Source organism: Moschus berezovskii, chromosome 7 (assembly GCF_049115385.1).
Source record: "Moschus berezovskii isolate FMDL1 chromosome 7, NW_MosBer_1.0, whole genome shotgun sequence".
NCBI lineage: Eukaryota > Metazoa > Chordata > Mammalia > Artiodactyla > Moschidae > Moschus > Moschus berezovskii.
Window position 1 is genome coordinate 94,525,592 of NC_142466.1, and position 17,112 is coordinate 94,542,703.

A 17,112-nucleotide genomic window follows, 5' to 3' on the forward strand; every position below is an offset into this window, starting at 1 on the left:
AATGGGGGCTCTGGCTTTCTTTCCTTGTCACCGCCAATGCTCCTTAAGCTATGTGTGCAGAGAAAGGGAAAGTTCACACCCACAGCCTTGCTCTGGCCCCTTTTGGGATTTCTGTCTTGTCGGCTCACATCCCATTAGGGTACATTGTGAGCTGCAAGGCTCTTGCTGGGCAGACCCCTGCCCATGAACAGAGGCGCTCAGTGACCCAGGGCCCTCATCGATAGGCCTTTCCTTTCTGTGCATGGCAGAAACTTCCAGATCCACTCCCACTAGCCTGCAAACATCCACCATTTTAGACCGTGGCTGGGGACTTAACATTCTTTTTAAACATGCTGCACATTGGACATGCTGTTTGACACAGTGTATTTGACAGTATACCTCTCCTATTTTGGGCTTCCCAGGTGGTGGTGCCAGTGGTAAAGAACCCACCTTTCAATGCAGGAGGCATAAGAGACACAGGTTTGACCCCTGGATTGGGAAGATCCCCTAGAGGAAGAAATGGCAACCCACTCCAGTATTCTTGCCTGGGAAATCCCATTGACAGAGAAGCCTGGCGGGCTACAGTCCAGGGGGTCACAAAGAGTCAGACACGACTGAGTGACTGAGCACACATGTCATATTTTAATTACATCCATGCAACTCACCACAAAGCTCATTTAAGTCTTTTATTAAAAATTACAGTTGGAAAAAAGTCCAGTGACAAAAGATTGCTCTTCCAAAATGAATGGAGAATACAACGCCCAGATTAACTGGTCAACTGTGCTCCTTGGGAGGCTGGAGGCCTGACAATCTAGCAATCTGCCCCACATGTGAAAACCCGGGTGGGGTTCTGCAGTCATTGGTTGGGCGTAAATGTGAAGTCACCATTCAGTGGCAAAGGCAAGGCTAATACTAGCAATTGCAGGGAAAGAACAGGTTCAAACAAAAAGCATTTATTATTTTAACCATAGAATGAATTGTTTCTGTTACAGAAACTTTTGGTCCCACTGAGGAACAAGGTGTTTGTGGCATCAGCAGACAATTGATGCTGGTCAGGGCAATGTGTCCATCATGCTGTCCTTTCGTTCCTGTTAAACGTGGACTGAAAGGTGAAGGCACATGGAGTTAGCCCAGACCAGGGTAAAGATGCGCTTAGAACCACCAGAAGGGCAGCATGCATGTGAAAGCCCAGCCCAGGCCAGATGCCCCATAGGAAGCCCTAACCTTCCAAATTTTGCTCATTTACATCACAAATCCCTCTTCTACAAGGTTGCCTTTCCCCGTGTCCCCTCCACTGTGACCCCAGGGGAAAGGAGAGTTATCCATAACACAGGACACAATTTTCACTATTTAAGACATGGACACTGGCCACAGGGGGATTTCTACATTTAGGTCTCTCTCCACCAGGGGAGAAGCAGAAGGCAGAGTGGGAGCAGGAAGCGCTGGCTGCCTCCCAGGCTGGGTTTCTCTTGCCCACTAGCATTCTAGATGTTCTTCCTCCCCTGACTCCGGGGAGGGGTGGGGAGATGCTAGGCAGTGGACAATCCCACCGGAAGGAAGGAAAGAGCTCTGCACACTTACTACATGCACGTCCCTTATCTCTGCATGCATGTGGCCTCAGCTACAGACACACTTTAGGGCTGAAGAACGACCCTGGGAGTCCAGCAGTGTGTGTGGATGGCCTCTTTCTTAGATGCCATCCTCGCTTTGTCCAGATCTTCCTCTGATAATTCTACATAGCCTGACCACAGAGGTTGAGTCACTAATCTTTGTAATTTCAACATGCTGTGCATTGAGTATCTGCTCAGCACACAGGGATACTCTCTTTAACACAGTGAATAAACCACCAGTGGGATGATTCCAAAAAGCATGGGTAGGTTCTGAAAGTTTCTTAACACAAGTTCCACCAGGGGACTCATATCTTTGCCTGGCTAAGCTGGGGTGCTGACTGCTGCCTTTCTCTGTTCCCAGCTCCCCTGTTAGCAGTGGGGCCTCCTCCTCTGGCCGTCAGCTGGATGTAGACGCAGCGGATGATGAGGTGGTCTGGGTTTATGTGTCTTGACAGACCTAAGAAGGATGGCCAATTAACACCTGCCTTCAAGGGCTACAGCAAACCTGATATCAATGAGCTGATGCCTTACATATGATCAAACAATAGTCAGGATTAACTAAGAAGTAGGGGACTAGAAAAGATTTCCTGGGTCTTGGAGCTTCACCTGAAAATCATACTCAATGGGGCTTACTTGTGGGCAGGGCAGGGTCTTTGGCTTTATTTTGAATTAATGCTTGCCTCAGAAACTTTCCTTTAGATGGCCTTGACCAGCAGGATGTCCCTTACTGTGAATACAGAGAAAGTCAGGGAATTCCAGCAGCAGGGGAAGCTTGACTAAGCAGATGGCAGTCCGCAGCACCCTGCTGTTTGTTTTTGGTCGGACCTGAGATGATGGGCACCTTCTCCCCTACTGGGTCTTTACAAAAAACCTTCTTTATTAGTCTTCAGTCAAGTATAGCCTTCAGAGAGTCTGAAGGAGGGAGGCTGTTGTGGGGAGAGTAGGCCAAGCCAATTCATTCCAACAGGCCCCATTTTCCACGTAGACCCGAACTTTCTGCCTCAGAACACAACAGAGCCAAAGCAGGATCCAAACTTTCTATTTTCCCTGAACTGGGCTACAGGCTTAGAAACTGCACTGATGCAGCCTGATTTGTTTGTTTTTAAGCCTCAAAGCACTTTTATTAGGGAAAATTTTTCAGTGGCAGGATTCAGTCCCAGGACCTGTTGGAGCCATGTTCTAGAGGCAGTCAAACCCCTTCTCTCCTTTCCCTCCCTGGCAGGTGTCACAAGCCAAAGGCATCCTCCAGAAATTGCAGCCAAGGTGGGCAAGAGGGCTCAGCACTCCGTGGTGATGCTGGGTGTTCAAATGCAACCCAGGAGCCTGAGAACTGGAAAATGAGAGAGGAATTTGCAAACAAATCCTGCAAACAACGTGCCACATGGACAAGAAACACCCAGGAATCCATAGGCTCCTTAGTCCTGGTGTCTGTCTGTCCTCCCAGCGCTGCTCTGGGACGGGTTTACTGTGTGGAGGGCGTGTTCCAGGATAGGCTTTGGGGGGACAACAGCCACGGACGCAGGCCACCTGAGCCGTCTCTCCCAATGGGCAGAGGGAGATGAAGGCTCAAAATCAACGCACTAGAATAGTCTTCCCGCAGCCGCTCATCTGCTGAAAGTCGGCGTGGGAGCCTTTAGTTAACCACGTCGTAGTAGTAATTGCGCAGCCGCAGTTCCACAGCTACGAATCCAGGCCTGTTCTCCACGCTGCAAAGGAAAGAGAGGTATTACCGTTCGTTATCAATGCTTGTGAAAAAGCGCTGATCCCAGCTGGGGCCGTTGCAGGCCAAGTGCGAGTGGAATGGCAGCGCCCTCTGCTGGCTTCTTCAGGAACCCGTGGTCACAGCACACCCCTGCTGGGCTCAGGTGACCAGAAGCCTCTGGGGAACACAGTGTCGGGCCCACCCCAGACCCACAGAACCAACCTGCGTACAACAGGGTACCCAGGTGACTTTAAACCCCACTTTCAGATCTTTAAACCCCACTTTCAGAGACGGTCTATTTATGATCTAGCAAAACAGAATGTGTCTGAAAATAGTTGATCTGTGTGCTGTAGATATACATTTAACACTTAGCTCCTAATCTTTTTAAGAAAAAAATGTGGGCACAATTTAAAGTTGTGCCCCAGGAGATGGCTCCAGTAGATGGCTCTAGATTTTCTGAAAACATGCTGCTATTACACACCTGGATGTGGCAAGGTCTTACTTTTGTCACTGTTAGCAGGTGAGGCAGTGGTAGAAGCAAGCCATGGGTAAAAGTCTTTAACAATCCGCAACCTCTAAATAAACATCTATAGGCATCTGTTTCCTCTAACGTGGGCATACCGAACAGGATCAGCTGAAAGCAAGTATTTCTTAAAACTGTGAGAATATGTCCTTGTTTGGAAGTTATTTTATTTTGCAAGAGTTTTGGCAATATTGCAAGTGGGTAAAATTGCCCAGTAAGTGACACAGAATTTGAGGTTAAACTGCATACACTGTCCACATTCAACCTTTTTGACCTACAACAGCTGCAACTTCACATGGTTCAGTCTAGGTATGAGAGAATAGCCAGGCACCACAGATGGGGACCAAAAATCACTCACTCCTTGTTATAAGAGCAGTGGTTTCTACAGAACCAAAATGGGTTGTTCTGTCAAATGGCATCAAAATAAATGGTTGCACTTATGGTTTTCATTTGCACTTATGGTTTTCAAGAGCAAGCAATAAAGCTGCTTAAAGTATGTCATCTGTGGTCATGATAAGAGACACAAGCTTCCTCCGTCTCACTGTGGGAAGATGTGTCTCCAGCCACCAAGGTGTGTGCAGAAGTGGAAGTGATGACCACGCTTGGGATGCAGAACCACAAGTGGAAATGTGTCCACACAGAGGGAAACCCTCCCTCCTGCTACTAAGCTTCTACAACTAAAGAGCACAACCTCATCATCTTTGCCAAACAGGGTGTTCTCCTCTGACCAAATACACAAAAAGTCCCTAAGAGTCTTACTGTGAGGGTTTCATCCACCTAATAGCCTGTACTGTCCATGCTTAGTTGCTCAGTCCTGTTCGACTCTGTGACCCCATAGACCATAGCCCGCCAGGTTCCTCTGTCCATGGGGATTCTCCAGGCAAGAATACCTGAGTGGATTGCTATTTCCTCCTCCAGGGGATCTTCCCAACTCAGGGATCAAACCCAGGTCTCCTGCATTGCAGGTGGATTCTTTACCGTCTGAGCCACCAGGGAAGCCCATGAATACTGGAGTGGGTAGCCTACCCCTTCTCCAGGGATCCCCTGATGTGCCAAGCGAACTAGTGTGGGGAAATAGGAATACAGAATGACCCTCAGCAAAGATGCTTGGTAGGTTTCCCATAGAATCTCTCCTTTACATTATGGGTCAGGCTGCGGCCAGGAAGCCAGGAAAATGCTGAGATTCTGCAGAGGAGCGTGACCAAGTGTCCTGTGTGCTTGCCGGTGTCCTGCCCACTTCTGTGTACCTGGGTCTGGGGTGCTTTTGCTGCTCTGACCCTTGAGCCCAGCAGCCTCCTTCTCTTCTCATTTTCTGCACTAAAGTTCCTCACCCTGCAATTCTCAGCTGGCACGCCCCTTCCGAAAAGAGGCCAATATGGACTTGTCAATGGAAGTATAATCCCCACCCCTTGCAAATTCTCTGTGTGCGTGCTGTACTGTACTCAGCTGCTTAGTAGTGTCCGACTCTTTGCAACTCTATGGTAGTAGGGTTCGACTACTACCAGTCGGAGTAGTGTCCGCCTCTATGTGCCTGTAACTCTCCAGGCTCCTCTGTCAATGGAATTCTCCAGGCAAGAATATTGGAGTGGGTTGCTATTTCCTCCTCCAGGGGATCTTCCCACCCTGGGATGGAAATTTTCTGCACTCACTGGAAGCTCCCTATGGTTTGCTCTATAGCACCATCACAATATGTAATCATGAGTTTAAGTGCTTGGTTAATTTGTTTCCTGTTCACCCAGCCCAGAATTGTTAACTTCCATGAGGAAAGTGCTCTTTCCCTTGGCTGACCCCAGGTGACTTCTAGATAATAAAGAGATTCTTAACTTCCATTCCCAGCTACAGTCATGGAAGATGCTTCCTGGGATGTTGCAGAATTCCAGGTGGCATCTGAAAGCACTTAGAATATTCTTCCATCATCTTGGAGATGCTTCTGCAGCATCAGATGTCATACCTGAGAAGAAACCTGATCCTCAAAATATTAAATCTATTGGCAGATATATGAGTTCCTCCTGATTACAGACCTGCATCTTTTCCAAGCTACAAGGACTCTGCAGCACACTTTAGTGTCAGAGGGACAGAGACCAAGGCCCTGGGTTTCTCCACAATGCACATCCAGGCTGCCAAATCCAGGCAAGGTCAAAGGCCATGTCCCTGATTCTTGGGGGCAGTGCATTTCCCTTTCCAGCTGAGCTCCCCTGCACATCACCTGCCTACAATGTCACGTGTGCTCTATCTGGCAGGCCACCAGGACAGACTCTAGGGCCACTGTTTCAAGTTCTGAGTCACTTTTAGGGAGTGCAACCTGAGCCAATCCATCCGTGATCATGCCTCGGGCTGAAAGGTGATCAGGAATTAGGACAGTACGACATCTCCCTGCTAAGTACTTCCATCATCTTCTCTTACCAAACATGGCATGCATCCCCAGATCAGACACTTAAGAACATCTGCTTTTTATTTGAACACCCCTTAACCCTGATTGATATCATCTACATTTAAATTTTCATACCTGGAATTAGAGTAAATTGTATACTCTTTAGACTGAAGAACAGAAGTGTATGGTCCAGGAAGCAAGACCTGTTCCCAATTGTTTAGAAGGGAGCCGATCCCTGATTCATGCTAAGATAGCATTTATGCTTATTAGTGCCTGGCAATTCCATCTGCCTCCAGAGGATTGGGCTAAATGGCAGGAAGGGCTAGGTACTCACTCATAGGTCCAGCACAGGGTCATCAGCTCATACATCTCTCTCGGACACCCTGGTGGGCACCCCATCCTCTCTCCTTTCTCCAGCATAGCAGAAACTTCACTGCCTTTCATTCCCTAAACCATGCAAAACCAAGCACAGCATTCAGTAAAACAAATAGAACCCATCCCGGAAAAGAAACGAAAGAGTAGATGCTGTGTGACTTCAATTATACAAAGTACAAGAAACAGAAGCACCAAACCTATGATGCCAGCAATCAGGTGGGGTGACCGTTGGGGCAAGTCTTGTGTATGTAGGGGGAAAAGGGAGCTTCTGTTTCTGCTTTGAGGGGCTGGCTTTATGGGGCCTTGAGGGGCTGGATTCATGTCCCAATTATGAAATTCCATCAAGATGTAGCCTAGGATTTGTGCACTTTTCTGTATATATATTTTGATGTGAAAAAAAAAATCTTAGAAAAGATTACTGAACTGCACGTTTGCTAGTGAGAATAGCCATTATCTTTATTTCAACTCTAGTGAATGTTGATTTGGGTAAATGTTCAAGTAAAATTTGTATTTTACGGCAGGACAAAAAAAAAAATTAAATGTAAAATCCTCTCTGTGTGTTTTGACCTCCTCCCTCCCTCCCTGATGGGCAGTGTGTACCTGCACTATACATTAACCAGAGCTCCTCACAGACAGGAGTACCTGCTTGACCATAGAGATCAATTTTCTTTCTCTCTTCTGACACTGGCAATGTCACTTCTTTAAAAAATAGTGTTCTTTCTTAGCTCTGTAGGGGGTCGTGGTGACTTGCTGCTCCCTTTGTACATGGTTACCTGGACTGTGTATCCTTAGTGAATAAGTATGTCATTTTGATGTACAATCTTTTATCTCGAAAGATCTTGTCTTGAAGACTGTGCCTTCTACTTTTAACAGGTGGAATAACTCTCAGTGCCTTCTAAGAATTTGCTTCCTGGGTTATGATCCTCAGTTTGGCTCAAATAAAATTCCCTTTTATCCTTCTGAACTTGATAGTTAACTGAATTTTTGTTGACATATTAATGCATATTTATGTGTATGCTGCTGCTGCTAAGTCGCTTCAGTTGTGTCCGACTCTGTGCAGCCTACCAGGCTCCCCCGTCCCTGGGATTCTCCAGGCAAGAACACTGGAGTGGTTGCCATTTCCTTCTCCAATTTATGTGTATAATACACAATAAAAAAAACCCATATTGTCCAGATAGTTTCAAATATTTCTTTCAGTTTAGAATAAACTGAGATCACATTAACTCTGCACTCTCAAAAGATACAGACTCAGGAAGGGTGACCAAATTTGATGTTTTTCAGGGTCCTGTAAAGATAACCTGGTGCTTATCTGTTCTGATGGCCTGATAATTAGGAAATGAAGCGCAAGTAACTCACCCGATATGGCTTCTGCCCATAGGAAAACGCTTCCCACATTAACACTCCGAAGCTCCAAACATCACTCTTGCTGGAGAACTTGTAGTAGTTGATGCATTCCGGAGCGTACCACTTCACAGGCCACTTTCCGTGGGTCTGGGCCTGAAAACCAGGCAAACGGAGGTGTTCCATTAAGAATAAAATGATGGACACCATGTCTGTTCATAGCAGCACTATTTACAACAACCAAAGGTGTGAGCTCCCCAAGTGTCCACTGACAAATAAACGGATACACACAATGGGGTATGTTGATATAGTGGGTGTACATTTAAGAAGGAAGGGGATTCTGAGAGATGCCATGACATAGATGGACCATGCAGTTACCTTTTATTATGCTCAGTGAAATAAGCTGGTCAAGTCACTAAAGGACTCTGGAGTCACAAAGAATAGCTGTTGCCTGGGGCCCGAGGAGGGGGAGAGATGGAGGGGAGCTGTTTAATGGGTACAGAGTTTCAGTCTGGGAAGATGAAAAGAATTCTGGAGACCAGTTGTGAGCAATGTGAATGAACATTACTGAACTGTACTCTTGAAATGGTTAAGATGGTAAAATTTATGTTATGTACGCTCGTGCTAAGTTGCTTCAGTTGTGTCCGAGTCTTTGCACCCCTTGGACTGTAACCTGCCAGGCTTCTCTGTCCATGGGATTCTCCAGGCAAGAATACTGAAGTGGGTTGCCATTCTTCCTCCAGACGTTATGTATATTTTACTGCAATTTTAAAAATCAGTAAAATCATGACTCACAAAACGCCTGTGTATATATATTTTGTCTGAATCTTAAAATATGATGAAATCTTAAAGTTTTAAGAGTTAAACATGTATTTTTAAGGTTCGGACTGAATTTTTTGTATCTTCTAATTCTCTTCCTCTCATGTCTTTGGTTGCTCACAGCTTCTTGGAGTTTCTCATGACAATGCAAGAGTCAGGCCTGAGTATCACTTAATGGCTTTGTTCCAAGAAATACTGGGCTGTTTACAATATATTTTAACTATTATTGTACATTTGTCCACAGTTTTAAGTCAGCACTGATTATTTTGGGGGAGATGGTTTCCTAGTATCATTTAAAACAAAGTTGCAAACTTTCTAATTTAAAAAAGCAAGTGGTGGTAAAAAGATCAAAATTTTGCCCAGAAAAACACTTTCTGAGGGCCATGAAGTTTAGTGTGACATGGATAAGTCTTACTACCTCCCCTGGAAGTCACTATAACCTTGGTGGCATCTCTTGGGGTGGACAGAGGGAGGCCAGCTGTCCCATGGTGGCCGGAGGGGGACAACTAAGAGATTTTAATCTGAGATCATTGATGCCAGCACACTTCTCTAAATGGCACATTGCTTATACTTCTGTCTCATTCATTTTATGCATTATTTTTAGATTTTGATTTCAGATTTTTTGAACAATCTAGTCATGTATGTTATTTCAAGTTTATTCTGAATTTTGATTACAAGATAAACCTTTGACAAATCCTAAATATGATGGAAAGTGAGTCTCTTTCCACCACAAACTCCAGGTCCTCATCAACAGAGACAGCACGTTTGATTAGTTTTCTTGAGTCCTTCCAGAAAAATCTATATACAAGTATAAATAAGTAATACATGCTTTTTTGAGAGGTAATCAAGATACAGGCATATACTTCTTATACTTTACTTTTTAATTATTCTACTTAGCCATGTGTCATAGATATATTTCTGGCAGCACTTGCAAAGGAAGTCACTTTTAGCAGAGTTAATTGCATGCTTTCCATAAATCTGCTATGATTCATTTAGCCAGCCTCCTGCTGAGAGGTCATTAAGTTTTTTTCCTGATTTTTGCTCTTACACATCATGCTAGAATGAACATTACTGACAGTGTGTATTTGCCCTGTGTATGGAGTACTTGTAAGGAGTTGCTGGATCAAAGGGCATTTGTGTTTATGTTCCTGGTGCTGCACAAATTCATACTGCCATGCACAGTTCTCTAAGAGCCCAGCTAATTTGCTTCTACCACTGTCATCTCTCTTTAATCTTTCTTAACTTTTTAAAGTTTTTCATTTCACTTTGTTTTCTTAAAGAAATTCTTCACGTTCCCATCCTTTCATGTGTGTTCAGCTTCTTTCGGCTGCTTCTAACATGGCTTTTTTTGATACGGTATCATGACTGGGACATGTATATACTTCAAAATACTTACAACAGTAAGATTAGTTAACACATCCTTCACCTGACAAGATTACCATTTTCTTTGTTGTTGAAATGGTGTGAACATTTAAGATCTACTTTCTTAGTAACTTCCAAGTTTACAATGTAGTGGACTTCCCAGGCGGCTTAGTGGTAAAGAATCCACCTGCCAAGGCAGGAGACCCAGGTGATGTGGGTTCTATTCCTGGGTCAGGAAGATCCCCTGAAGGAAATGGCAACCCATTCCAGTATTCTTGCTTAGAGAACCCCATGGACAGAGGAGCCTGGTGGGCTACAGCCCATGGGGTCACAAAGAGTTGGATACGACTGAGTATGAGCACATGCAATGTAGTACTCTTAAGTCTAGGCTCCATACTGTAGGTTAGAGTGCCAGAATTTATTTTCTAACTAGAAGTCTGTACCCTTTGACCAATATCTTCTCATTGCCCCCACCTCCCAGCTCCTGGCAACCACAGTCTACTCTCTGTTTCTATGACTTTAGCGTTTTTTAGATTCTACCATATAAGTGAGATCATACAGTATTTGTCTTTCTCTGACTGATTTCACTTAGCATAATGTCCTCAAGGTATGTCTGTGTGCTGTGCTGTGCTTAGTTGCTTGGTTGTGTCCGACTCTTTGCGACTCCATGGACTTTAGCTAGTTAGGCTCCTCTGACCATGGGTATTCTCTAGGCAAAAATACTGGAGTGGCTTGCCATGCCCTCCTCCAGGGGATGTTCCCAATCCAGGTCTCCCTGAGTTCATTGCAGGTAGATTCTTTACCATCTGAGCCACCAGGGAAGCCCAAGAATACTGGATTGGGTAGCCTATCCCTTCTCCAGGGGATCTTTCCAACCCAGGAATTGAACCAGAGTCTCCTGCACTGCAGGTGGATTCTTTACCAGCTGAGCTACCAAGAAAGCCCCCAAGGTATATTGATGTTGTTTCAAACGGCAGGATTTCCTCCTTCATTATGGCTGGATATTTCCCATGTATTTGTCTACAGTTTTAAGCCAAAACACATACACACACATGCACACACTCACACACACATCACATTCATCTGTTGATGGATATTAGATTGTTTCCATGTCTTGGCCGTTGTGAATAATGCTGCAATGAACATGAGAATTAAGATATCTTTACCAGATAGTGATTTCATTATCTTTGAATATATACTTGGAAGTGGGACTGCTGAATGATAACAGTAGTTCTATTCTTATTTTATGAGGAAGCTCTACATTGCTTTCCATAGTGACTGTAGAAATTTATATTCCCACCAATAGTGCACAAGGGTTCCTCTTTCTCCACATCCTCAATAACATTTTCTATCTTTTATCTTTTTAATGACAGCCATTTTAACAGGTATGAGGAGACATATGGTGGTTCTGATTTGCATTTCTCTGTTGCTTAGTGATATTGAATACCCTTACACATACTTGTTGGCTATTTGTTGTTTTTTTTTTAAGGTGGAGGTTTTTAATAGAATTTCAATCTACAAAAAATTATTGAAAGAACACTTAAAAACTGCAAACACACAATATTTGAAATTAAAAACTTTCTAGATGAAATGTGCAGTCTGGAGACTAAAGTTAGAATTAATAAACTTGAAGACACTTATTGTAATAGAATAACTGTAATAGCAAAAGATTGGTAAATTGATGATATCTACTAAAATTAAATAATTCCATTTCTAGGTATATACCTAAAAAAAAATGAGTGAATATATCCAGCAAAATATATGCCTTAAAACATTCATAGCAGCTTTATTTATAATTTATTTATGTGTGGTGCTAAGCCACTTCGGTCATGTCCGACTTTTTGAGGCCCTATGGACTGTAGCCTGCCAGGTTCCTTCGCCCATGGGATTCTCCAGACAAGAATACTGGAGTGGGTTGCCATGCCCTTCTCCAATTTATTTATAATTACAAAAATGTAGGAAAAAATCCAAATATTGATTATCAGTGTAACAGGTAAATAAGTTGTGGTAAACTGCAAAAGCAGTTTATATATTACATAAAATGAAAAATATGAACTACTGCAAAGTACCAAAATGCAAATATGTTAAATAAAATAGAGTACACACAGTTTGGTTTTACTTATATTACATTTAAAAACAGAATTAGTGTATGATGAAAAGTGACATGTATTAAAGAAGGAAAAAATGGAGTCACATGACTGCTGCTAAATTCATTCCAAAGTCTGAAACAAAGGTAAAAACACATATATAATCCTTCTTGCATGAAAAAAATGCAAAACAAAAATAATAATTCTACAAAGAAAAGGAAAGAGAATTAAAGTTACCAGCAAGAAACTACCCTTTTTTTTATTAACTTTATTTTTTTTAGTGCTTAACCTCTTCTCTTCTAGGACCCAATTAAATGAGAATCAAAGGTACATCTAGATTATAATATTCTGAAAATAATCTATTTTACAATTTTATTTTACATATTTTTAGAATTTCCATTAAAGACTTTGGGCAATGCTGTTTTCTTCCTTAAAATGAATTCCTTGCAAATGGTGTTTAAGAACTCTGATAACAAACAGTGACCTAATTCTGAACAGTTGAGAAAGAGGTGATGTCCCAGGTAACATCTCAAAGGGACAGAAAATGAAACAGCTATTTCCCATTATCACCCACCTTTGAGATACAACAGAGATATTTCTTCACCATCGAAAGATCTAAGGTGATAATTAGATGGTAGGGTTCTCTCCTTTTATTATAGACAGCATAGCCTATAGAGAGGACTGATTAAACCTTGTTGTCTATACTACTTCCAGCTATTACAATGGCAAAGTATTTTCTGAAATGACTTATTACACATCTGGGTTTGGTAGATTAAATTATAAGCTCATTTGAACTTTGTATGTATAAATTAGAAATACAGATAGATGAAACTGTACCCTTAAAAGCATTTTACATTTTTTTCTATGAAAACTTTTTAAAAAAATCAGGTACTGTAAATTAATGATACTTTAAAATAATTGACATTGACGTTTAAGGTAATTATTGATAAGTATGACCCCATTGCCATTTTCTTTATTGCTTTGGGTTTGAGTTTATACACTCTTTCTGTGTTTCCTGTCTAGAGAAGATCCTTTAGCATTTGTTGGAGAGCTGGTTTGGTGATGCTGAATTCTCTCAGCTTTTGCTTGTCTGTAAAGCTTTTGATTTCTCCTTCATATTTGAATGAGATCCTTGCTGGGTACAGTAATCTGGGCTGTAGGTTATTTTCTTTTATTTATTTATTTATTTTTTTTGTGTGTAGGTTATTTTCTTTCATCACTTTAAGTATGTCTTGCCATTCCCTCCTGGCCTGAAGAGTTTCTGTTGAAAGATCAGCTGTTATCCTTATGGGAATCCCCTTGTGTGTTATTTGCTGCTTTTCCCTTGCTGCTTTTAATATTTGTTCTTTGTGTTTGATCTTTGTTAATTTGATTAATATGTGTCTTGGAGTATTTCACCTTGGGTTTATCCTGTTGGGGACTCTCTGGGTTTCTTGGACTTGGGTGATTATTTCTTTCCCCATTTTAGGGAAGTTTTCAACTATTATCTCCTCAAGTATTCTCTCATGGTCTTTCTTTTTGTCTTCTTCTTCTGGGGTTCCTATGACTCAAATGTTGCAGCGTTTAACATTGTCTCAGAGTTCTCTAATATTGTCCTCATTTCTTTTAATTCGTTTTTCTTTTTTCCTCTCTGTTTCATTTATTTCTACAGTTCTATCTTCTAGCTTGCTTATCCTGTCTTCTGCCTCTGTTATTCTACTGTTTGTTCCCTCCAGAGTGTTTCTGATCTCATCTATTGCATTATTCATTGTATATTGACTCTTTTATTTCCTTTAAGTCCTTATTAAACCATTATTCCATCTTCTCAATCCTTTTCTCCAGGTTATTTATCTGTAACTCCATTTTGCTTTCAAGATTTTGAATCATTTTCACCACCAAAATTCGAACTTCTTTATCAGGTAGATTCCCTATATCTTCCTCTTTTGTTTGTGTTGGTGGGCATTTATCTTGTTCCTTTACTTGCTGGGTATTTCTCTGCCTCTTCATCTTGCTTATATTGCTTTGCTTGGGGTGGCCTTTCCCGTCTTCTGGCAGTTAGTGGAGTTCTCTTTATTATGTAGTTTCCTCGCTGTGTGTGGGGTTGGATGGGTGACTTGTCAAGGTTCCCTGGTTAGGGAAGCTTGTGTCGGTGTTCTGGTGGGTAGAGCTGGATTTCTTCTCTCTGGAGTGCAATGAAGTGTCCAGTAATGAGTTATGAGATGTCAGTGGGTTTGGAGTGACTTTGGGCAGCCTGTATATTGAAGCTCAGGGTTATTTTCCTGTGTTGCTGGAGAATTTGCGTGGTATGTCTTGCTCTGGAACTTGTTGACTCTTGGGTGGTGCTTGGTTTTAGTGTAGGTATGGAGACGTTTGATGAGCTCCTATCGATTAATGTTCCCTGGAGTCAGGAGTTCTCTGGTGTTCTCAGGATTCGGGCTTAAGCCTCTTGCCTCTGGTTTTTGGTCTTATTCTTGGAGTAGCCTCTACACTACTCTATCTGTCATTTCCAAGGTGGTTCCCTCTGTTTTAGCTTCTGTTTGCTGGTCTCTTCAGTGTCTAATTTCTGCCCTGACACTAGGGTGCAGGTGGACACTTTTTAAGGCTCAGTTGTTCAGTCCTGTTCTGGGAAGGGAGGAACACTGCAGACAAATATCTCTGGCGTCTGTGGGGAGTGCTCGCAGCGTCTCGGCCACACTGGATTTTCCCCCACTCACAGCGCATTTGCTGTCCCAGTCTACACTGCACAGGCTCTAGGTTGCTCTGCCGGGAACTGTCCGAGGCCAGTGCTGGGTTGTATGCACTTCCCAGGTCTGAGCGGCTCAAGTTCAGGTTCTCAGGTACTCCACAAAGGCGCAGACTTGGTTGGGCCTGCGTTTTGTGCCTTCCCCGGTCCAAGCAGCTCAGGTGACCAGGTGTTTAGCGAGCGCATTTGCTGCGACTTATCGCCTCCCCAGTCCCTGCCACTTGGTTTTCTGGGTGTACAACCGGCACACCTTCTCAGGCAGATATCGACCGGCCCGAGTCCAAGAAGTCCTGATTAGCAACAAGCCTGCCTGCAGTTTGTATCGGATGCCTTTCTGGGGCCGCGATTGCCCCCTCCGGCTCTGGCTGACCTCCCTGCCTGTCTCGGCAGGGGACGGGGGACGGGCCGACCGCAGCCAGCTCGCTCTGCTCAGTCCTTTGTTCTGTGAGTGGGGCTGGCGGAGTCTTAGGTTAGAGCTTTCCACCTTTTTGCAGGGAAGCTATCCCAGTCTGCTTTGCTATCCCCAGTTCTCTCAGATTGCCCTCACGGCATTCAAGCGCAGTCCTCTCTCTAAGCAGTTCAGCCGGCTCCTCCCTGCCCAGCCCCCGCTTGCTAATGGCTATGCAGGCGTCTGTGCTGCTTCTCCGCTGGGAGTTACTGTTTGGCGCGTAATCTGTGGGTTTTAATTGTTTCTTTCTTTTTCCTCCCGGTTATGTGGCCCTCTGAGCTTCCAAGGCTCGCCACAGATTCGCCAGTGAGAGTGTTTCCTGGTGTTTGGAAACTTCTCTCTTTTAAAAGCCTCCCTTCCTGGGACGGAGCTCCGTCCTTACTTCTTTTGTCTCTCTTTTTATCTTTTATGTTTTTTCCTACCTCCTTTCGAAGACAATGGGCTGCTTTTCTGGGTGCCTGATGTCCTCTGCCAGCATTCAGAAATTGTTTTGTGGACTTTACTCCGCGTTCAAATGTTCTTCTGATGAATTTGTGGGGGAGAGAGTGGTCTCACCGTCCTATTCTTCCACCATCTTGTTGAAATCTTGTTGATTATTTGTATGTCTTCTTTTGCTATAGAAATATAGGAAAAATAGAATCTTTCCATTCTGGTCCTTTGCCCATTTAAAAACTGGATTATTTGGATTTTTTGCTACTGAGTTGTATTGAGTTGTATTTTGGATAATTACCAATTTTCAGATAGATGGTTTTCAAATATTTTCTCACATTCTCTAGGTTGACCTTTAATTCTGTCGATTGTTTCTTTTGATATACAGAAAACTTTTTAGTTTGATGTAGTCCTGATTGTTGATTTCTGCTTTTGTTGCTTGTACTTTGGGTGTCATATCCAAACAATCATTGCCAAGACCAATGCTGAGGAGCTTTTTCCATGTTTTCTTCTAGGAGTTTTATAGTTTCAAGTCTTACATTTAAATTCATTAATCCACTTCAGAGAAGGCAATGGCAAGCCGCTCCAGTACTCTTGCCTAGAAAATCCCATGGACGGAGGAGCCTGGTAGGCTGCAGTCCATGGGGTCTCTACGAGTCAGACATGACTGAGTGACTTCACTTTCACTTTTCACTTTCACACATTGGAGAAGGAAATGGCAACCCACTCCAGTGTTCTTGCCTGGAGAATCCCAGGGAAGGGGGAGCCTGATGGGCTGCCGTCTATGGGGTCACACAGAGTTGGACACGACTGAAGTGACTTAGCAGCAGTAGCAGCAATCCACTTCGAGTTAATTTTTGTGAGTGTTATAGTCCAGGGGTCCAATTTCATTCTTTTGAATGTGAATATCCAGTTTTTGAAGAGTATTTTTCCCCATTGGATATCTTTGACTCCCTTATCAAATATTACTTGACTATATATGCATAGGTTTATGGGTTCTTGCTTCTGTTCCATTGGTTTTCATGTTTGTTTTTATGTCAGTACCACACTGTTTTATTTACTATAGTTTTGTAGTATAGTTTGAAGTCAGGAAGCATAATACATCCAACTTATTTCAGAGGATTGCTTTGTCTATTCAGGGTCTTTGGGGGTTCCATATGAATTTTAGGATTATTTCTTCTATTTTTGTGAAACATGGAATTCTTGTAGGGATTTGTATTGAATCTGTAGATGGCTTTGTGTAGTATGGTCATTTTAATAATATTAACTCTTCTGATCCATGAACACAGGATATCATTCCATTTATTTGTGTATTCTTCAATTTTTCATAAATGTCTTATTTTC

The 17,112-nt window shown here is 43.0% G+C and overlaps 1 protein-coding gene across 6 annotated transcripts in view; it reads right to left on the minus strand.

The window, feature by feature from the left end:
* Positions 1–598: 598 nt before the first annotated feature.
* The window catches only part of SYK (spleen associated tyrosine kinase), a 124,940-nt gene continuing 108,426 nt past the window's right edge, over positions 599–17,112 (minus strand). For all 6 annotated transcript variants that reach the window (XM_088838168.1, XM_088838167.1, XM_088838166.1 and 3 more), the window contains 3 exons: positions 7,917–8,057; positions 6,520–6,632; positions 599–3,295 (listed from right to left, as the gene is read on the minus strand). In XM_088838168.1, the coding sequence (XP_088694294.1) occupies positions 3,223–3,295; positions 6,520–6,632; positions 7,917–8,057 (327 nt within the window). In that variant the 3' untranslated portion in view covers positions 599–3,222. The remainder of the gene's footprint in view (positions 3,296–6,519; positions 6,633–7,916; positions 8,058–17,112) is intronic.